The sequence below is a fragment of the Arvicola amphibius genome, chromosome 12 (genome assembly GCF_903992535.2).
Source record: "Arvicola amphibius chromosome 12, mArvAmp1.2, whole genome shotgun sequence".
Classification (NCBI taxonomy): domain Eukaryota; kingdom Metazoa; phylum Chordata; class Mammalia; order Rodentia; family Cricetidae; genus Arvicola; species Arvicola amphibius.
Window position 1 is genome coordinate 98,551,861 of NC_052058.2, and position 22,309 is coordinate 98,574,169.

Consider the following 22,309-nt stretch of genomic DNA (forward strand, 5'->3'; position numbering starts at 1 on the left):
GAAGGGCTGGGGGACATAAGGGAAGACCAGGGAAGAGCAGGGGGATTTGTGATTCCTGTTTCACCGGGGGCATTCTCTCCACCACACACTAATGACACGTCAGAAGTCATACCATTGGGCCTGGAATATGGAATGGTTCTCATGAAGGACGCAACTATTTGGCAACGCATCCATGCCTTCTACAGATGTACACGACAGACTAGTGGATTGTGGTACACGTCTGCACTAGGCAGAAACCCCGCCAAATCCTTACAAGTTATATTTTAGGTAGTACAGGTAGTACTGGTAATTCAATAGATTTGACATGTGACAAAGTTGATTTGCTTTGGTGTTATTTAATTTTCTGCTCTTCAGTGAGGGCCTCTGAGGGCTTTCCTGACATTGTCTCCTTGACATAGCTTCTGCTTTCCTCTCTCCACCGAGGAGTTTACCCTTATCAGTTTCATGCACACTTCCGCAAGGCAATGATTTTTAGCTTGGGAACATATGAATCTCATCTGCAAACTTGTTAAAAAGTGTTCCATGCAGGTGTCTTCAAGATGGCTCGGTGTGTAAAGGCACCTGCCACCAAGCCTGGGGACCTGCTTTTGAGCCTTGAGACCCACCCAGTTGCAGGGAAGAGAGAAAGCCAACTACTGCAAGTTGTCCCCGACCTGGACTTATGCGCCAGCAGCCCTCTCCCCCTGTGCACACAAAATAAATAACACATATAATTTAAAGATAGAAAAAGTGTTCATTAATTCACACAGACCAATTCAGACTCTCAAAGAAGTTTGGTGGTCTTGTATTGCGGTGTCTCAGTGGTTTGTCTGTTTTGTGTCTGTTGTTATTAATTTGAGACAGGGTCTCCTATATAGTCCTGACTAGGCTAGAACTCACTATGTAGATCAGGCTGGCCTCTAACTGAGATTCACCTGCCTCTGCCTTCTGATGGCTGGGATTAAAGGCGTGCATCTTATCATGCCCAGCTATTACTGTTTTTTTTTTTCAATTAGTCCATATGAGATACTGCTGGGTACTTACATAACTCTTCAAAGTTTTGTTTTTTTAAGATTTATTTTTATTTTTACTGATGTGCATACGTGTGTGTGTGTGTGTGTGTGTGTGTGTGTGTGTGTGTGTACATGTTGGTGTCTGTAGTGACCAGAAGAAGGTGTCAGAATCCCTGGAGCTGGAGTTACAGGCAATTCTAAGTTGTTCCACAGGGATACTGGAAAGCAAACTCTTACCTCTGCAAGAGCAACAAGTGCTTTTAACTGCGGAGCCATCTCTCCAACTCATTTTCTAAAAACTCTTTAGACCAGTTAAATGGGCATTTCTGGGCATGATCCACACAGCAGGACTCCTTGTAGCTCCTCACATGGCCTGCTGTGACGGTCTCCTCTATCACAGGGAAGGACAGCCGTTAGAAGCTACTGATGCATGTATGCCTGCAGACACACATACATGTGTGTGTGCATGTGTGTGTGTCTGTGCCTGTGTGTGCATGAGTGAGGGTGTGTGTGTGTGACTGTGTGTGTGTGTGTACCTGTGCATGCATGGGTGTGCATGTGTGCATGTTTGTGGTGTGTGTGTGTGTGTGCGTATAAGCAATAAAAATACTTTTGAGGTGTTTCTTTCTTGGCCCATTATCAATTGATTTATGGTGCCTATTCCAAGATTGGGAGTGTGAGGCTCGCTGTGTACTTAGAATCCATACCACAAAGCCTCTATATTATACAAATCCTTCTGGTTGAAAGACACTAAGGGTCATAGTGAGCTGTGCAGCTACAAAAATCTGGATGGCCCATAGAACAAACCATTATCACCTTGCTAAGATGCCTGTGGTCTGTGTGGGCCCTTCCAGCTCTTGGTTGTCTTCTTAGGCTCCCTGGGGTGAGCAGGGTGAGTTCTCAAGAGAGGGCAAGAGAGTGAACAAGCCAAAGCCCCCAAAACTCACATTAAGTCTGCTGATGCCTCATGGGCAGGAGCCCAAAGTGGGGACAGAAAAGTGCATACTAGGAGGTAAGAAAAACAGAGCTGGGAAAATGGTTCATGAGGCAAAGTGCTTACTGTGAAATCCGGAGGACATGAGTCTGAATTGCCAGAACCAAGATGAAGCTGAACACAGAAGTGTGCCTCTGTAATCCCAGGATTCCTGTGGTGACTGTGGCAGAGATGGGGATCCCTGGAATTTTGCATCTGTAATTCCAGGGTTCCTATGGTGACTAGGATCAGAGATGGGGATCCCTGGAAGTGTACATCTGTGATCCCAGGGTTCCTATGGTGACTGGGGGTAGAGATGGGGATCCCTGGAAGTATATGTCTGTGATCCCAGGGTTCCTATGGTGACTGGGGTGAGAGATGGGAATCCCTGGAAGCTTTCAGGTCAACTAGCCTGGGTTATGAGGCAGTGAGCAAGAGTCTTTGCCCCCAACAAGACCAAAGGTGAAGATTAGCACCCAAGGATGACCTCTGACCTCTACCTACTCTATGAGAAGTGCTCACCTGCTCTTTCACACACATTACACACACACACACACACACACACACACACACACACCAAGATGAAGAGAAGATGTTAATGTAAACACGGAAATAAGTCCGAGAATAATAAAGAAAGAGTGGGGAGACTAGGAATGTAGCTCAGTTGGGAGAGTGCTTTTCTATCAACATGAGGTCCTGGGTTTGATACCCCCCACCACATAAAACAAGTTTAGTGGAACATGCCTGCTGATCCCACTTAGATGGAGGCAGCCCGATCAGAAACTCAAGCCATTCTCAATTATATAGGGAGTTTGTGGTGGTTTGAAAGAAAATGCCCCCCTAAGGGAGTGGCACTATTAAGAGGTGTGGCCTTGTTGGAGGAAGTGTGTCACTGTGGAAGCAGGCTTTGAGATCATTTTTATGCTCAAGCCACACCCAGTGAGATGGTTCACTTCCTGTTGCTTGCTGATCAAGATATAGGACTCTCAGCTCCTGCACCATGTTTACCTGCATGCTTCCATTACGCATCATGATAATAAAGGACTAAACCTCTGAAACTGTAAGCCACCCCTTAAACTTTTTCCATTATAAGAAATACCATGTTCATGGTGTTTCTTCACAGCAGTTGCAACCCTAACTGAGACAAAGTTCAAGCCTGGGATACATGAGACTTTGTCTCAAATACACACACACACACACACACACGGGTCTGGGGAAAGCCTTAAGAAACTTTTGTCTAAGTCATATTCATTATGTTATAGTTATCTTGTAATTTGGACCCTGCAGTCAATCATTTCCAAAGGGAGCTCCATTAGAGATGCTCTCAAAACCCTCCCATGGCTCCTCACACAGGTCCTCAAACTCATCTGGGTATGTGCCTAGTCAGAGTCTTTTTACTCTTGGAATTGTCACCTGTTTGGTGACTGAGGCTTTCCCTAACATTTCAGTGTAACAATGCAGCCACCATGAAACCCAGTCCCCCAGGTCCATCTTCCTTGTTTTAACCAGCACATTGAAGCAGCGGATGTGGTCATGTTCTTGTGTGCTTTCTCCCAACCCCAGTCCCTCTGGGAAGACAGGTTCTCTTGTCTGCTCTCTTCATGATTGTATCAGTGCTTGACACTGATTGATTGGTTGAATGTATCAGTGAATGATGACGATCCTCACTGAGCAGAAACATGGAAGCAAATGGTCCCCAGTTTGTTTCAGAAGCTTGTCACACCTCCGGGAATTTTGGTTTTCCATCTTTTTACTGTTGTTGGTATGTAAAAATAATTAATTAACTAAAATTTATTAAGATGGCAAATATATATATTTGTTTTTCGAGACAGGGTTTCTCTGTAGCTTTGGAGCCTGTCCTGGAACTAGCTCTTGTAGACCAGGCTGGTCTCGAACTCACAGAGATCCGCCTGCCTCTGCCTCCCGAGTGCTGGGATTAAAGGCGTGCACCACCACCGCCCGGCTTATATATACTTAATTTGAATTAAAAAGTTTTCCTTTCAAGAAAAAAAAATAAACTGACCAAGTAGAGGACTTCCCTGCTTTAGAACAAGCAGTACCTGGGCTAGAGGTAGTCAGAGGTTAAGAGTCATTGCTGCTCTTGGAGAGGACCTGAGTTCCATTTCTAGCATGCATGTCAGGCGCTGACAAATGCCTGTTATTCCAGCTCTAGGGATATCTAATGTCCTCTTCTGGCCATCACAGGCACCTGCACTCACATGTATGTGCACATGCACACATGTGTGCACCCACCCGCACTTAAATAATACTTAACCAGAGTTGTGGCTCCTTCCCTGGGGATTTGATGGTTAAAGTTGATTGTCAGCTTGAGGGGATTCAAAATCTCCATAGAATAAAACTCTAGGAATTTTATGTGAGGCAGTTTCTAGATTAGGTCATCAGAGGCAGGCATCCATGAGAATGGATAGCATCATAGACTTGGGATCTCAGACTGAATATGCAAGTTGATCACAAGCATTATTCCTATGCTTCCTGATAGTGGGTACAATGTGACGAGACACTTCTGAGGTTCCTATTACCATGCATCCCCACCACAATGGACTGTGTCCCTTGGAACTGTGAGCCAAAACAAACGCTTCCTTCCTGAAGCTGCTTTTGTCAGCTATCCAATCACAGCTACAAGAGAAAGAACTAATGCCCCAGAGATGGACAAAACAGTTAGCTGTTCTTCTAGTTTGCCTTCTATTGCTGTGACAAAGATGCAGAGCAAAGGCAACTTGGAGAACAAAGAGTTTATTTCCACTTATACTTCCAGGTAACATGCTTAATTTTAGTGAGGGGAGGCAGAGCAGGAACTGAAGTAGAAACCACAGAGGAGGAACATTGCCTACTGATTCCTCTCTGACACGTGTTCAGCTAGTTTTATATATGGATGAGGGCCACTTGCCTAAGGATGGTGCTGCCCATAGTTGGCGGGGCCCTTCCAGATCCATTGAGACCATGTCTTATAGATATGGGCACAAGCCAATCTGAGACAATTCTTCATTTGAAGTTCCCTCTTTCCAGATGACTCTAGGTTTGTGTCCAGTTGGACAATAAAAACCAACAAGCAGAGCACCCGCAGAAGGTTCCAGGTGACCTAGGCCTAGTTGCTGGAATTGTTCAGAGGTACTGTCCCTACCTTTTGTACTGCAAGTGTCAACAGGCAGGTTATAATGTGATTCTCATGAGATACAGCAACCCAAGAGCAGTTTCAGCTCTCCCATCCCTGGTAAACATACACACAAGAGCAGAACCATCTTCCCCAGTCCCCAAGGCTCTTCCAGCAGACACGGCCAGCCCTTCATGTGGTCCAGTGCCTAAGACCCAAGCAAATGAGTGTAGCTGTCTGTATTGGCCAGGGTTCTCTAGAGTAACAGAACTTACAGCATGACTCCATGCATGAATAATTTTCAGGCAGTGGTTTAGCTAGTCCAACAATGGCTGCCTATGAATCTAGTAGTTGTTTAGTCCATGAAGCTGGATGTCTCAGCTGGTCTTCAGTATATACCAAAATCCCAAAGAAGTAACCTCTAATGCCAGTGAAGAAATGCACTTGACAGTGAGAGCAAGCAGACCAAGGAGGGGGCATGCTACCTTCTTCTGCCATAGTCTGCCTGCAGAAAATGTAGTCCAGATTAAAGGTGGATCTTCCCACCTTAAAAATCTGGATTAGAAGTGAATCTTCTCACTTTAAGTAATTTAATTCAGAAAAAGTCCCTTACAGTTGTGCCAATCATTTGGGTTTTAGTTAAATTCAGATTTGGTCAAGTTGGCATCCAAGAACAGCATCACACTGCTTGACTCCAGTAATTTGCTTTTGTTCAAAAAAACCAACAAATTATCTGAGCACCTTTAATCCCAGCACTCAGGAGGCAGAGCCAGGTGGATCTTTGAGTTCGATACCAGCCTGGTCTACAAAGTGAGTTCCAGGACAGCAAGGGTTACTTTGAGAAACCCTGCCTGAAAAACAAAACAAACAAACAAAACCAAACATATTGATGGGGGATGGTGGTGGTGTAGCTCAGTTGGTAGAATGTTCGCTTATCATGCAAGAAACCCTGGGTTCAATCCCAGTTCTGCATACATTGGGTGTGGAGAAACATACCTGTAATCCCAGCACTGGGAGGGGGAGGCCAGAGGATCAGAAGCTCAGGTTCACCCTTGCTATACAGAGTTTGAGCCCAATCTGGGATACATGAGACCCTGTCTCAACACCATGTGTCTAACCCCTCCCCTAAAAAGAAAGGAAGGAAGGAAGCAGATAGCAGATTAATGGAAGTGTACTCTTCTCCCATCATTTTTTAAAAAATGAAACCAAATTAAACTTCAAAAACTATTTATTTTTGAGTAGATAATGCATGTACATGGTACAAAATTCCAGAAGACAAAAGACAAGCAGTGAAAAGTCATTCCCACCATTTTCCAAGAGACAACCAAGGTTGCCAGCATTCTGTGTCACTTTTCAGAGACAGCCTGGGCACAGGCAAGCAGACGTTTCACAAGCATTTATGTGAGTATATGCACACATACATATGCATACACACCTACAACACATGTATTTATCTCTATTCCGAACTCTAACATTTCATGCATGTTCATGCATGTTTTCTTCTCCCACTTAACCATGTGGCTTCAAGATCTGTGATCATTTCCTATCACTACATATCACAGGCCTTTTCTTTTAAATGTCTGCAAAATGCCCCATTGTAGAGATGGGCCATGATTTTTCACCCCTGTTCTGAATTAATGATAGTTTTCAACTTTGTGTTATTACAAACAGTGCTGTAATAAAAGTTTCCATACTTAAGAAAAGTTCCTAGACGTGGCACTGCTGGTTCAAAAGGCGGTACACTTGGAATTGTGATAAACGTACTACTCAGTTGTCCTCCAAGGAGGCCACAGGTTTGCAGCTCTGCCATTTCTGTATGGGATGCTGCTGCCCACGGCTGGACAGTACCACCCATTTTTGTGGATTCACGTGGCTAAGATGCATCTACCACATCTGAAAGAAGAACAAACTCACCATCCTATCTGACACTGATGTGCCCTCCCTGCCACAATATTGGACATCTTCAGAAGGTGATCTTGGTTAAAGTCTGGAAACTTCTGGAAAGCTCTTTTTCCATTCCGACCTTCAAGGTTGGTGACTAATGAAAACTTTAATGTTGCTTCTAGAGCCACCAGCCTGCTTCAGCCGGAGCATGGATTAGGTTAAATCTATAGCTTGCTGCTACAGGATGTTAAGATGCAATTTGGGGAGCCAACTTCATCACGTAGATGTGCTGACTGTCTGGGGAACCACAATGAGGCGGGTAAGGTCCCTGCTTCTGCTGCCCTTACACATTCCAGAGAGGGAAGATGCAGACATTACAAAGGACTGGGGGCCGAAAGCAGTGACATGTGTCATTGGGACAGACAACAGGGATGTGGTGGGTGGACTGTATTATGATCAGGAGGCCAATGTAAAAGGGAACACACAGGTGATCAAAAGCCACTACCCCAAATTAGGGAGAGGACAGAGTCCTCTTCAGGGGGCACATGGGGAAAATATCCATGGAGGGTGAGCTTGGTCCATCGAGGAAACAGATACAGGCTGACGGGGACACAGAATGTCAAACATACTGCAGATGAGATCCCAAAGCCCACTCATGATCTTACACATCATATTTATTCTGAGAAGATGGAACACATGCATTACTTTTTTGTATGTGTATGCTCCTATATATGCATGGCGTATGTGTGTGTATGTACACGTATGTGCCTGTGCATGTGAAGGCCAGAGGACAACTCAGACAGCTTCTTGATTGCACCCCACCTTATTTTTGGAGACAGGTTTTCTCACTGAACCCGAAGCTTACTAATTCAGTTAGTCCGGCTGGTCAGTGAGGCCCAGAGATCCTTCAGTCCCTGCCTCTCTAGTGCTGGGAATACACGAGCAATCGGCCAGGCCTGGCTTTTTACATGGATACTGGGGATCCTAACCAAGGCCCTCATGCTTGCAAGGCGAGCGCTTTATTGACTTTTTATGTACAACTTTGGCCTACTGCCACCTGCTGCTAGGGGGAGAGCATGGCAGGCTCTAAGATGCATCTCATAAGGCTCTTCCTCCGGCCATGCTCAGCTCCGAGAATGGACAATAACACCCATCTTACCCATCACTGCACTGCCCTGAAGTAAGGTGTTCTTCCTCTTGGTGACCAACCCTGGCAATGAGCACACCATACAACACTTCCCTACAGTATTCCTCAGGGCGTATTTCAATATAGCCACCTGAACCTTCACAGTCAAAGTCACGGCTAGAAGTTACTTCCAGAATGCCCAGTCCCCTTAAACTGAGCATCCACCACCTGGAGAACAGGCAGGCTAGAAACACGGGGAGCAGAGGGAATGCAGGATGTACAGGCTGCAGGGCAGGCTGGGGTCCCACATACCCCTTCAGGTGGTGCCTACTTTACTCAGGATAGGTAAGAAGAGAGTCTGCCAAAGTGACAATCCATGGGAATGACACTCTGTGAGGTAGAAAGAGGGCTGCTGGAGGGCCTGCCCCTTGCTTTGTTCAAGGTTCTGAGAGATCTCCAGGAACACTCTGGAGAGGAAAAGCCCTGCCTGGTGACCCACGCTGGTTTGCTTCCACTACCAGTCTGTGTCTTCACTGTGTCTTGAACCAAGGGCTACAGACCAGAACCCCATTTGCAAGATCAGGCTAACAGGAGCTTATGCCCAGGAAGGACTCTGCTCCAGTAGGAAAAACACCACCACTTTGGACGCAGGTTGGCAGTTGTTGGGTGGTGCTATGTGCTGCCCTGTGGTGCTGGCCGACTACACACAAACATGGGAGAACATGGCCCCACCTCCTCCCAGGCCTTTCACTATTACCTTATTCTAACCAAGCTCACAGCTGCTCTGAGCCTGATCGTTATCAGAGCACCCCTGGGTACTCCATAAGAAGCAAGGAGCAGTGAAGCAGCTCCTGACCTGCAGACTGGTCCTAAGAATGCATGGCACTGGGCACCAGCCCTGTCAACAATCTCACTGCTCTGAGGCTGGTTTCTTTTAGACTACACTGGAAAAAAAAGTCACTTACAGACGTTTCTCCACTGTCTTATAATTCTGGTAAAGAGCCAGTAAGCTCAGAACTCAATGCTATAACATGCTGGGCACAGAAGACACTGCCCTGGTAGGCCCTCCCTTTCACCAGTCTCCAGGTAGATTCTGAAATGACTAGGGCCCTTGAGGAATCTCCTCAGCCTACTTCATGCTTGAATTACCCACAAAGGTGTTATCTTATGTTTCAGGATGTCGGAAGCAAATGTAGGATTCTCAGTGCTAGTTTCTGCAGCCTAATTCAAAGAGTGTTCAACCAACCTAGTCAACCCAGAAGGCTTCAAAATGCAGGTTAGCCATTGCTCATGGTTTCCCACTAGAACACCAGATGGTAAGACACCACTACTTTAGATACCACATACTTTGAATGTAGGACACATTCTCTGTAGGACAGAAAAATCACGGTAGATGCAAGCCAGGGGCTTTCTCCCTGCTGGTTAGCTTTCACAGCGGCAGATGTTGCTGCACAGACAGCTGGGGGGAAGGTGTGGTTAACAGTCTTACCCAGCTATGAACTTGCATGTTATAATACCAACCAGCCGGCAAGACGTGCGCATTGGTGCAACAGTGGAATGGCTGTTATGGGGTAACCAACTGCATTTTCTTTAGATCTATGGCCTGCTCCTCAGAAAGGAGTTCACACCCGGCACTGTAGAGCGAGCAACACGTATCTCTCACCGTCTGTATTAAGTCTTGTGAATTAAAAAATGGGACAAGGTATCTACCAATATCTCCCTACCAGGAGTGATCAAGCTTTTGATGTTATAACGTGATACTGTCATCTACAAAGTTTACACAGAGCACACACATCGTAAAGAAACAGAGAGGGAAAAGAACCATGTTTTAAACCACTTTAGAATGTTGTATTGGACCACGTTCATAGCTATCCCTGGCTAAGGCCATACCAAAGTAACCCCCGGAAACAATACCAAGTAAAGTTTCCATCTCCAAAACCAATTATGATTGCTTTAGATCAGGCATTTCATACCTCTCCCAGACACAGATAGTGGACTCCAGAGACCTTGAACCTCACCTGTTCCCACTTCCCTGTGGTCAAACACTGACATCAGCCAGAGTTCTGGGTGGGCGAGCTTCCTCTCTGAACCGGAACAGTTCTAACACAGTCAAGATGCTGCCTCCTCCCTCAGAGCATCACTCCACAACTGAGCCTTTCCCAGTGCTCCTGTGACCACCAGGTCCCAGCGGACGTACAGGTGCGCACACAGCTCTCTAGGAAGTGGGCTGGCATGGGGGGGGGTGTGATACTTTATGTGCTGCTGCTCCTACCCAGCTCATCACAGCTCAGTGACCCCTGGGTCAGGAACTCATGATGCTCTTAGGCCTGCATGGGAGACAGAGTCTTCTGTAGCCCAGGCTGGTTTCCAGTTTGCTGTTCAATCTAGAATAACCTTGACATCCTGTTCCTCCTGACTCTACATCCTGAGAACCAGGATCCCAAGTGTACCTACCATGTCTGGTTTATGTGATGTTAGGGATGGAACCTAGGCACGCACTCTATCAACTGCCCCCAGCACCTCTTCCTGAGTCCGTATGACTCCTGCCTCTCTTAACTACACACATTAGGAAACACGAACAGTGCTTCTGGGACTGCGCGATGCTCCCCCTGCCTCCCATAGTTACGCTTCTGTCAAATGGTCCAACCTGCTGTTCGGATCACACGTGTGCCAAATCTATGCAGACTGGGGCACAGACCCCACACTGGGGTTTACTGAGCATGACCCAGTCGCTAGGTTCTTAATTGCTGGGGGAGTACTCAGCAATCGCTTTGACTGCTCATTCCCAGAGCCTAAAACCAACCCTTCAGGGGCTATTAAAAAAGATCCTTCCTCCTATTTCAGCTAACATTTTGTTCTTTTTAGATTTAGCCCAAGTGTTGTTTCCTGCATGGAGTCCTTGTGCCCCACTGTACAAATCTGCGTTCCTCCATGCTCAGCCCCTGCTATCTTTCCCCATGCCTGCGCTGATGATACTGAACAGCACACACATCTTAGTCTTTACTTAGATCCCGACGTCTACAGTGCAGGAACGTGGGGTATGCCTCAAACAAGGACCCATCCTGATATGGGAGGCTTCAATGCTAGCCGAAGAGTCCTCAGTGGAAGGTGCATTTGTAGCATTTCCACCAGGTGATCCTGGTGATGTGCAGGGCTGAAGGACGACACTGACACCTTGACAGCTCACCTTGACCACATGTAGCCTGAGGGTTGGACAGACCTACAGCCATGCCAAAGGAAACACTAGAGAAGCATGGCTCCACATGAAGGGTTCCCATCTCTAAAGCCCATCACGGTCACTTTATATCAGTCTTCCCACATAGACAAGTGAACGCAAGTAAACCTGAACCTCTCCTGCTTTAGTCTCTACACCCATGGGCTAATTGCTCAACATGCCAGCCCAGCCTATGGTCCGTACGCACTGTGAGAGGCCAGGACAAAAGGCACAACGGTTGGGGCATGGCCAAAACCAGCAACACAAATGGGCTGGCTGCTCACTCAGCAGCCTGCGGAAGCATTTCAAGGGACAAGCTTTAGGGGATAAGAGGTTGTATCTGCTCTGTCCCCTGCTAGATGCCAGAGGAGAAAGGGATGATGTTCTGTAGTCTGCTACATTTACCCCAGGGCTCATTTTTCAGCAGTTGCTCAATTAATACTTGCTGAACATAATGGTCTTTATTCTCAGGGCCCGTACAAATCCGGGTACCTTCACAAATGCAGTGTTACTGGAGAAAAAAGTTGAGTGGACAGAGTGAAGGAGCACTGCCCACATTTCTTCACAGGGTCCGAGGATGCCACCCAAGCCACGGTGTCTGTCACTCTGTCTGAGGCCACCAGCTGCAGCCAGGAGAGATGAAATGAAACAGTGGAAAGAAACATCCATCCAGAGTAGAAATGAATCTTCCCGCATCTCCACCATTTTCAGAACTGTTTCGGGATCCTGTAGTCTGTACATGCCATTTGAAAAGTACCAACAACACACAGAAGTGGAGGTGCATGTTCAGGAGGCCTTGGCTTTGATCTTGGACAGTAGCAGCTCGTTCTTTCGGCCCTCCTGGGAAAGCAGAGGAAGAGGACAGCAATGAGCGTTAGTCACTGGCACTCACACGGGGTCTCCAAAGATACCCCAACTTTACACCCAGTCTTAGTAACTGCCCGTCCCCTTTTTGACACAGAGCCTCACATTGCCTAAGTTGGTCTTGAACTGGCTACAAAGCCAAAAATGGCCTTGAATCTCTGATCCTCCCACCTCTACTTCCTGAGTACTAGAATTACAGATGCGCTGGGATCCAATCCAGTGTTCTGGACTGCCACGCAAACACTCTAGCATGCTGTCTCCTGGCATGACACTGCTTGGTGACCTACTGACCTGTGTCAAGACAGAACTTTTTAAACTCTCCCAGGGAACAGAATCAGAAAGCTTATTTGCCAGTCTGCTTGAGAGGAAAGGAGGGGAGAAGGGGCCTTGGAGACTGTATCCTAAGAGGTGAGCAAGGTAGCTTTAGGGTATACACAGCAAGTGAAAGAGAGAGGTTCATCTAGCGAAGATGGAGAGTATTCTCAGCCTTAAGAAGTGCACAGAAGACACAATGAGAGGCGTTTATGAAGGGAACTAAACACTTTGAGTGCCATGGCTGAGGGACGCCACTGGCCCCATTCCCTGCCAATGGTGTCCAGTGTCCTGAGTTACCAGTTACCCTTCTGTATTCCCTTCCTCAGCAAATTCTAGAGTTGTCCACCTGACAGTTCAACCCCAGGTCCTTGCCAAAGCGTTCTCATGTCTCTAACCAAAAGGAAGCTGAGAGGCTGGGGAGATGGCTCAGTGGGCAAGTATGCCTGATGAGCAAGTAGGAGGACCCGAGTCTGGAAAGATGGGCAGGACCGTGCACACGTCTGTAGCCCTGGTGCTGTGGGCATGCGGACAGACGACTGCTGGGTCTTCCTGGCTGCCAGTCTAGCTCTACACCCAGTGGGAGATCCTGCCTCAAGGGAATATAGTGGACGGATGAGAGAGCAGATGTCCATCAGCCCACTCTAGTCTCTGCACAGACATGCATGGACATGCACTTGCACACACACGTGCATCACATATGTGCTCCACACCAGTCACTGGGCGCTTCCCGCGCCTCAGGACCCTAGGCTGCTTGCTAATGTGCTGTCACTTTCCCTACAGCCGAGCCCTGCTCACCTGCAGAGTCCGCCCTGGTTGCAAATCTGCACTGTCTCTCTATGGTGAAGCTGACACTATTACTTTATTATATCTTATTCACTAGGGCTTCTGCTCATTTGCTTCTTAGTTTCTCATCTGTCTCCTTCAGCACAGCAGAGCTCCGTAGGGACAGACACCACGTCTGTTTTACAACCTGGCTTATGCCAGAGGCACAGTCAGAGCTGGGAGAACATTTGGAAGGATGAGATTTGTTGCTATGCCCGAAGACAGGCGTACAGTTACCAAAGCTAAGTCATAAAACAGAGGGTAGGCCAGGTGGGGAAGAATAAGGTGGAAGAAGAGACAGCATAATCTTTAAAAATAAACAAAAACACAATCAACATGGAATGTTCATGTGTATGCTTGCACACGTGTATACATGTGTTTATGGAGGTCAGAGGCCAGGCTTAGTTGCTGCCCTTCAGGCATTGTCTACCTTCTTTTTAAAATGATATTTTCTATGTATTTACTTTGTGTGTGCGTGTGTGCCTGCCACTGAGATCACAGGGCAACTTGTGGGGTTGGTTCCCTCCTCCCACCATGTGGGCACTGCCTATTGAAGCCAAGTCGCCAAGCTTGTTAGAAAACGTCTTTACTTACTAAGCCATCTTGCTGGCCCTAGCTTACTTTTCTGAGACAGGGTATCTTCCTGGCCTGAAACTCATGGGGTAGGCTAGGCTGAGTGGCCAACAAGCCCCAGAGTTCTCCTGCCTCCTCTTCCCCAGCACTGGGATTATAAGTGGGTTCCATACCTGTTTTTTCCCCTCCCCCGTGAGTTCTAGGGTCCAAACTCAAGTTCTCCTGCTTTCATTGCAAGCGCCTCACTGAAAGAGCTCAGTTCTTGCCAGCCCCCAGCTCTGGTTTTTAAGGGTGCATCTTGAGGCGAGGTGAACGAGCACTTGATTTTGGCTATGACCTGTCCGCCCGCACCCGCTCACCTCTTTGAACTCTTTCACGGTCTTGAAGTACAGCCGCTGCTTCTCCAGCAGCTCCAGGTACTGATCGTTCAACTGATCCCTTCTCATTTTGTTCTCCTGCTTCTTCTTTTCCATCTGTTGTAAACATTTCGGAGAATGAATGAATAGTCATTCTGACAGCGACTACCACAGGCATCTGACTAACATTCGCATCTGTTTCTTCCAAGCCTCCCTTCGAAACATAATTTCTCTGACTGGCCTATTTTCTTGAATGATAAATACCATCTTCAGGCTCTATAATCCATTCGGCAGCTTAACTGCCATGGAACATTAGAGGAACAGCATGGAGAGATTCTCAGCTGAGAATTACTTTGTCTTTAGAGAGTATTTGTGAGTATCTGCAAGACGTTTTGGGTGTCACAACTGCAAGGAAGGACTTGCCAGCACCACCAGCAAGGAGAAGCTGCTCACTACCCTACAGGTCTGGGACTATGATAAGGAAAAGGATTATCTGGCCCAGAATGTCGGCAGTGTTGTAGGTGAGTAACCCTGATGTATATTATTGTGTATTTATAATAAAATAGCCCATTACCCTTTCATTTATTGCAACTGCACCATAGGATAAACTATTTACAATTACTTTGACTAGGTTAAAGGTTGTTTCCCTCTATTCTTTTTTTAAAAAATATTTATTTATTTATTATGTATACAATATTCTGTCTGTGTGTAAGCCTGCAGGCCAGAGGAGGGCACCAGACCCTATTACAGATGGTTGTGAGCCACCATGTGGTTGTTGGGAATTGAACTCAGGACCTTTGGAAGAGCAGGCAATGCTCTTAACATCTGAGTCATCTCTCCAGCCCCGTTTCCCTCTATTCTTATACACAGACACTAGATGCTGACTTCAAGGGATTTTCTAAGGTAGCCAAAAGCTCAGGAAGGTTGTGAGTAGAGATTGGAGGACAGCTTGTCTCTCCTTCCATCATGTGCTTACACCCAGTGAGCCACCTAGTAGGCCCCACCTTGTTTTAGAGACAGGGACTATCACTGGCCTGAAACTCACCAAGTACCCCATCAAGCCCCAGGGATGTCTCCGCAAATACAAGTATACACTAACACCACTGCATCTGACATTTTCTCAGGGTTCTAGGGACTAATCTCAGGTCCTTTATTAGTAAGGGACATCTACAGAGACGCTGAAGTTATCAGTGAACAAGCAAAGTCTTTGTTCTCACTAGGCACATCCTGGTACTGTGCCAAGCTAAACCAACCAATCAACCAACCAACCAAGCGAATGCACACTACAGTTCTCAGCAGCATCGGTGCTGAGGAAAACGGAATGGATTGAGACGGTGAGGGTGTGGACTCTGTGCTGCAGAAGGCTGGGGGCGAGGGCGGTTGCTCTGAGGAGGGACAACTCAGCAGAACCAGGAGTGGTGTGTGCAGTGTTTCCTGAAGCTAAATGTAGAACATCAGCCATCCAGGAGGTGAAGGCAGGAAGACTTTGTGTACAGAGCAGATGCTGCCTGCAAGTAGCCGTGATGGTGCATGTGCACACACGTGTGGGTATTTATGTGCATGATTATGTGTGCATAGGCCAGGGGATAAACTTGGCTGCTAGCTCTCACCTTGTTTCCTGAGACAGGTCTCTACCTGGCCCAGGATTTGTTAAGTAGGCTAGGAGGGCTGGTCAGTGAGCCCCAGGGATTCCCCATTGCTATCCCCAGCATCAGAATCATAAGCACATGCCACCACGCCTGCTTCCTTTATGCGGAAGGAGATAGGTTTAGGAGTGAGATGTCATGAGATCAGTAAGCAGGGAGGAGGGGGCTGGATGCGAGAGGCAGGCTGCTAACAAAGGACAATTCTTATCTGTAGAGCAGGGGAGGGGTAGGATCACTCATTCGACAGTTTATGGGGGGTAGCACAGTCCCTGGCATACAGAGTGTTTACTGCCTGGACGCTGTGATTCACAGCACTGTGGAGGCCTGCTCCACCTCAGAGTCTCATGTCTGGTGCAGGCCATGTGGAAGGATGCAGTCAGGATGGAAAGCCTATGCCTAGGACCTCTTCGCCACCCCAGAGGCTGCAGGCTGTAGAATAAGCTAGCTGACCTTCATTCTGTTTTGTTTAATGCCTTCGACGATTTGTTCCATCTGCCTTAAAAACTGGTCCCGAGAAGCAGGGGAGGCCATGGCTCTGAAAGAGAAATCAGCAGAGGTAGGTCCAGTCCATGGGACTGTTAAAAGACTGTGCCCCAACAGTCCTAGGTCTTTGCAGGGGCACAGTGGATCCAGAAGGCCACCAAGAATAGCACACAGGCAAGCAGTACTCCAAACCTCTGACCTAGTAACTGAATGAGAATCTTGTTTCCCATTCTCCCTAAGTTCCTGGGGTGATGGACTGCAGAAGGAACAACTCTCTATCTAGATGGGGATGGATTCTGAGGAAAACCATGCAGTTGAGGAGACCATGCTGTCCTTCAGCTACACAGACAGGCAGTGTACCCCCTTCAGCCGCAGAATGCACACAGGCAACTTTGGGTGGGGTGGGGGGCTCCCCTTCCATGCACTTTTCAGCTTCTTCCTTTCAACTTTTCAGCAATCCATATTTTTCAACATAAAATAAATAAAAATAATAAAAATGCCATTTGCCATGAATGACAAGTACATATTAAGGAATTAATTCAGTTTTGTTTTTAAGAATTTGAGGACAGGGAGACATTAACTAGAACTATGGGCCATGCTCTGAGTATTCCTAGATCTGAGCTGCGAAGCCTACGCCATGTTGGAGGCAACAGGTGGGGCAGAGTTCCCGCTATGCCCACTACACCTTCCTATCAAAGCCAGCTCTGCAGAGGGACAGCGACCAGGAGGCTCAGAGCATGGGGCTCACAGGAGTGGGGATTCTTCCAGAGAGTGGCTGGCAGAGCAGAACTGTTGTGGATATCAGGGAGACGGCACTACCGTCTGAAAAGGAAGAGCATCAGGACCCAAAGGCAGGTGCCACACCTGCACCTCCCAGGACTATGGCTGCTGGCTTTTTCCCCTTCAAGATTCTTTCCCTTGCATGCTGTGGGTCCCGAGGATCCAATTCAGGTTCAGGTTTCATGGAGAATGCTTTAGCTCTGCTGTGCTTAAATCAGAAAAGACGTAGAAACGCCTGGTTCTGAGAGAACTTGGTCTTAAAATGTTTGTGGTGTCCTGCCAGGGGCCCACAGAGGCTTGCACTAGGAAAAGGAAGCATGCTATTCTGGAAGCAAGCCTTAGGCTACCAGGAAAGTGGGCAGCTAGCTCTCCCTAGGTACACTCCAGAGCTGGTGTTACCTGGTAGCCTTGCTATATGATTTACAGAGATGCCCTTGCTACACATTTTATTCTATTTTTTTTTTGAGACAGAATCTCATGTAGCCTAGGCTGGCCCTGAACACACTTTATAGTCAAAATGACCTTGATTCTCCTGTCTTCCCTTCCAAGCTCTGGGATTACAGGCATGTCGTGTACTAAGTAGTAGTCCCAGCTTATGCGGTACTGGGAACTGGGCACAGGCTTCGTGCTCTGTGTAAGAATTCCTCCACTGAGCTGAATCCCCAGTTCAGAGGATGTATGCTAACTCACAGAATACACCTTCAGGCATATGTCTTCAGGGTCCGCCCACCTTGTTTTTGGAGGCAGACTATCTCAACGGCCTGGAATTCACCAAAGAGGCTAGACTGGCTGGACACTCGTCCCCAGGAATCTCCCGTCTCCACCCCCTCAGCTCCGGGGGTTACAATCACAACACTACACTTGACTTTCCATCTGAGGGTTCTGGGATGGAACTAGGGTCCTCGTTATCCACAGTATTCCAGTTTGCGGAGCCTTCCATGAAGGCATCTGCCCTGAGTGGAGTAGGGAGAGAGAGGGGTCCACGCCCCAGCACCAGGCCATTTGTGCACCACACAGCTCTCCCTCACACTACAGCAACATCAAGAGGGCAGCCAGGGAGGAGGGGGTGTGGTACTTACTGGGAGAAGTTCTCATGAATCGAGTTAAGCAGGCTAATCTGGGGAGTGAAAAAGAAACACGTAAGTAGGAGGCGGAAGGGTTCCCACAGCACCTCGGTCATTGCTGGGAAGTTTGCCTAGGGCTGGGCTAACGCCACTGAAAGGAGCCAAGAGCTGTCAAGGAGGTCAAAGTAACACACGAGAGGAGAAAAGAAAGAGCACCATGTTCTTGCCTGCACAGTTTTCCGCCAGGAACCCATTTCTATGGAGAAAACTTTCCTTAGGTGCATGACCGTGAGACTGCGAAAGGACAGCTCTTTGAACAGCCCAGTCACCAGCTGAGAGGACTCTGGTGGCAGGGCTCTTCAGACAAACTGCCAGCACGGATCATTTTTGTCTTCCCAAATATCACTCTTTATTTTGAGGCTATCAGCCCAGGACGGGCCAGTGGGGCCGGCACAGAGAAGATACTGACCGTCTCCCACCCAACATGGCCAGACACTAAGTAGCCCTGAGAGCTTCTGATGAAACATATCCTTTAACGTCCTGTTTCCGTGGAAACTGTCTCTGCCCTCATATCTGGACCCTCCACCTGCCCTTGTGAGGCATGCCAGGAAGGGCTCTGTCTGGGTCTTCCTGGCTGTGCACTGTTCAACCTGTTGGCTCATCCCTAAGCAGTCACCACACCTGGACTTCAGACTCAGAATATACAACAGAGGAATGATATTCTTACCCTTAATACTTTGGAAGGAGTGTGGGTTTTTTGTTTGTTTTTCCTCATGTGTTTTTGTGTTTGTCTGTGTACTTGCATGTGGACCAGACGACAACCTCATCTGCCATTCCTATGGTGCAGGATGCTATCTACCTTGCTTCCTAAGACAGGGTCTCTCACTGGCCTGAAGCTTAACAAGGAGGCCAGGACAGGGGTGGAACAGTGATCCCAGGGATCCATCTGTCTCTGCCTCCCCAGTGCTGGGATTATAAGCACATTATCATGCCTGCTTTTTTTAAAATGTGGGCTCTGGGGATTGACTGCAGAACCTCATGTGTGGAAGGCAAGCACTTTATGGAAGAAGCCATCTTCTGAGCCTCTCGTGAAGGTGTTTCTCTCAGGATACTACAGAACAGGTGAACATCAGCTTCACGTCACTGCAGGGAACGCTCAAGCAGTCTCCCACTTTGCAGTGACAAACCTCTGCACCTGGCCCAGGAAGGGAGTGTCTCTGCTTACACTAAACAACCCCATCGCAGGCTCTAGGTCCATCCACATCTTCCGGAGCTGTGTGCTGTCAGTGGCTCCTGTGTACACTAAACGACCCCATCGCAGGCTCTAGGTCCATCCACATCTTCCGGAGCTGTGTGCTGTCAGTGGCTCCTGTGTACACTAAACGACCCCATCGCAGGCTCTAGGTCCATCCGCATCTTCCGGAGCTGTGTGCTGTCAGTGGCTCCTGTGTACACTAAACGACCCCATCGCAGGCTCTAGGTCCATCCGCATCTTTTGGAGCTGTGTGCTGTCAGTGGCTCCTGTGTACACTAAACGACCCCATCGCAGGCTCTAGGTTCATCCGCATCTTTTGGAGCTGTGTGCTGTCAGTGGCTCCTGTGTACACTAAACGACCCCATCACAGGCTCTAGGTTCATCCGCATCTTCCGGAGCTGTGTGCTGTCAGTGGCTCCTGTGTACACTAAACGACCCCATCACAGGCTCTAGGTTCATCCGCATCTTCCGGAGCTGTGTGCTGTCAGTGGCTCCTGTGTACACTAAACGACCCCATCGCAGGCTCTAGGTTCATCCGCATCTTTTGGAGCTGTGTGCTGTCAGTGGCTCCTGTGTACACTAAACGACCCCATCACAGGCTCTAGGTTCATCCGCATCTTCCGGAGCTGTGTGCTGTCAGTGGCTCCTGTGTACACTAAACGACCCCATCACAGGCTCTAGGTTCATCCGCATCTTCCGGAGCTGTGTGCTGTCAGTGGCTCCTGTGTACACTAAACGACCCCATCACAGGCTCTAGGTTCATCCGCATCTTCCGGAGCTGTGTGCTGTCAGTGGCTCCTGTGTACACTAAACGACCCCATCACAGGCTCTAGGTCCATCCGCATCTTCCGGAGCTGTGTGCTGTCAGTGGCTCAGCTCAGTTGTTTTCTTTCCATACAGGCTCTCACTCAGACCAGCACAATGGCTTAGAACAAAGGTGCCCGCTGCCAACCCTGAAGACCTGAGTTCTAGTCTGGAGCCCACATGGGGTAAGGAGACAGCTGGCTCCTACAAGCAGTCCTCTCAACTACACATATGCACCCCTCTGCAATAAACATTCAAATGTAATAAAAAATCAAATAAAGGCTCTTACCTCCTTTTCCAGATACACTTTTCTGTCATCCAGAGTGTTATACAAAGTGAAGAATTGCTTGGTTTCCTTGTGCACCGCGGAAACTGCCCAAGAGATCAGTATTCCAGTGTAAGAGCATCAGCCAACCAAAGCATCCCAACCTGTGCAGGGTGTGCCAGGGCTTCATGCACACTTAACCATCATGGCAGCCTATGTCTCTGTGTGTACATGTTTGTATGCAGGTACAAGTGCATGCGGAGGCCTGAGGGGAACACTGGGTACTTTCCTCAACCCCTCTTCGCCTTATTTCTGAGACAAGCTCCTTCACTGAACCTGGAGCCCACTCTCTAAGCTGGGCTGGCTGCTCAGCAAGCTTCAGCGACCCGCCTGTCTCCACCTCCCCAGTGTATGTACCATGCTTGACTTTATGAAGAGTGTGTGTGTGTGGATCCTTTGCCTGCATGCAAGTATGTGCACAACATATGTGTGTGCCTGGTGCGCATGGAGGGCGTTGGAGCTCCTGAAACTGGAGGTATGGACACCTGTGAGCTGTCATGTGGGTGCTAGGAATTTAGCCTAGGTCCTCCGCAAAAACAAGTACACTCAGCCATCTCGCCAGACCTTTTTTTTTTTTTTTTTAAACAACAACAACAACAACAATATACTTCTCAGGATGGAGATCAAACTCAAGTGCTCATGCTTGTAAGGCAAGCACTTTATTAACTGGACCGTCTCCCTAAGACCGTGAGGGTGGCTTTGAGCCTGACATGACGTAGTTACTGGGTCGGCTGAAGGGACACTGGTCCTGGATTATGAGGAGACTATGCTGGTCTAAAGCAACTGCAGCGAGACTCTGTGCAGTGCCACTGAGCACCACCTGGAGACGCTGGGGTAGGGATGCCTCCTAAGAAACTGGGAAGAGGAAGGGGCTCAGGTGACTGCACACAGCTAACCACCAAGACAGCTGGCCAAACCAGCTCTTAAGATCATGAACCCATCTACAGAGTGGACAGTCAGACATCAGGACAGCCCCCAGGGCGGTCCAACAGGCCTGATGATGAGGCAAGGTCCCTTTCAAGGTGGCATTCGTGGACTGTGCTCTCCAATGCTGCCCCACACTAGACTTGACAGAACCCCTGCCTCGCATCCCTACTGGGGCCCAACAGTCTGTGTTTGATCAATGCACCTACTCTGGCGGTAGAGTTCAATAAATCGCTTCTGATACTGTATCAGCTCAGCTCGACTGGGCACTTCGTCAATCTTGCGATGCAAAATCGCTATTTCTCGATTTCTTCGGGCCTAAAGGTAAAGACAGGGGGAGAAGACTTGGTGAAAGGATTCCTGGATTTGCTTGTGCCCCCACATGCTGAGCTAGCCACAAAGACACACATTTGGCTACGGGCTTGGGGTCCTCACGTGGGATTGTGACTGGCTTTCCCATTTTCTGACCCGTGCAGAGGCTGCTGACCAGAACTACAGAACCACAGGGCAACTGACCCGAGGACAGGTAGTGACAGGAGAGTCCCAGATGACAGGTGCCACCTGTTCCCTCTAAGCTGCACTCTGACTCCCTCAGCCTACTTGGAGGTCCACAACTGACTTCTCAAACGCTGTCACAGACAGACTGTCCTATCAGCTGTACAGGAGACAGCAAGGTGCTGTGGGGACCATCATGGCACAGAAGCAAGTCACTTAGTTAATGTCTGACTCTCAGGACCTGGCTGAGCACTGCTGCTCTCCCCAGCCTTCGTCCCTCCTCTCCATGGCCCCAGCAGCCT

At 48.3% G+C, this 22,309-nt stretch overlaps 1 protein-coding gene across 2 annotated transcripts in view; it reads right to left on the minus strand.

Annotated features, from left to right (window-relative positions):
* Positions 1–6,287: 6,287 nt before the first annotated feature.
* Ccdc93 (coiled-coil domain containing 93) overlaps positions 6,288–22,309 on the minus strand; it is a 77,796-nt gene continuing 61,774 nt past the window's right edge. For both annotated transcript variants that reach the window (XM_038349018.1, XM_038349017.1), the window contains exons 19-24: positions 21,722–21,830; positions 20,553–20,635; positions 18,220–18,257; positions 16,328–16,412; positions 14,235–14,348; positions 6,288–12,141 (exon numbers count right to left, since the gene is read on the minus strand). In XM_038349018.1, coding sequence (XP_038204946.1) covers positions 12,088–12,141; positions 14,235–14,348; positions 16,328–16,412; positions 18,220–18,257; positions 20,553–20,635; positions 21,722–21,830 — 483 coding nt within the window. In that variant the 3' untranslated portion in view covers positions 6,288–12,087. The remainder of the gene's footprint in view (positions 12,142–14,234; positions 14,349–16,327; positions 16,413–18,219; positions 18,258–20,552; positions 20,636–21,721; positions 21,831–22,309) is intronic.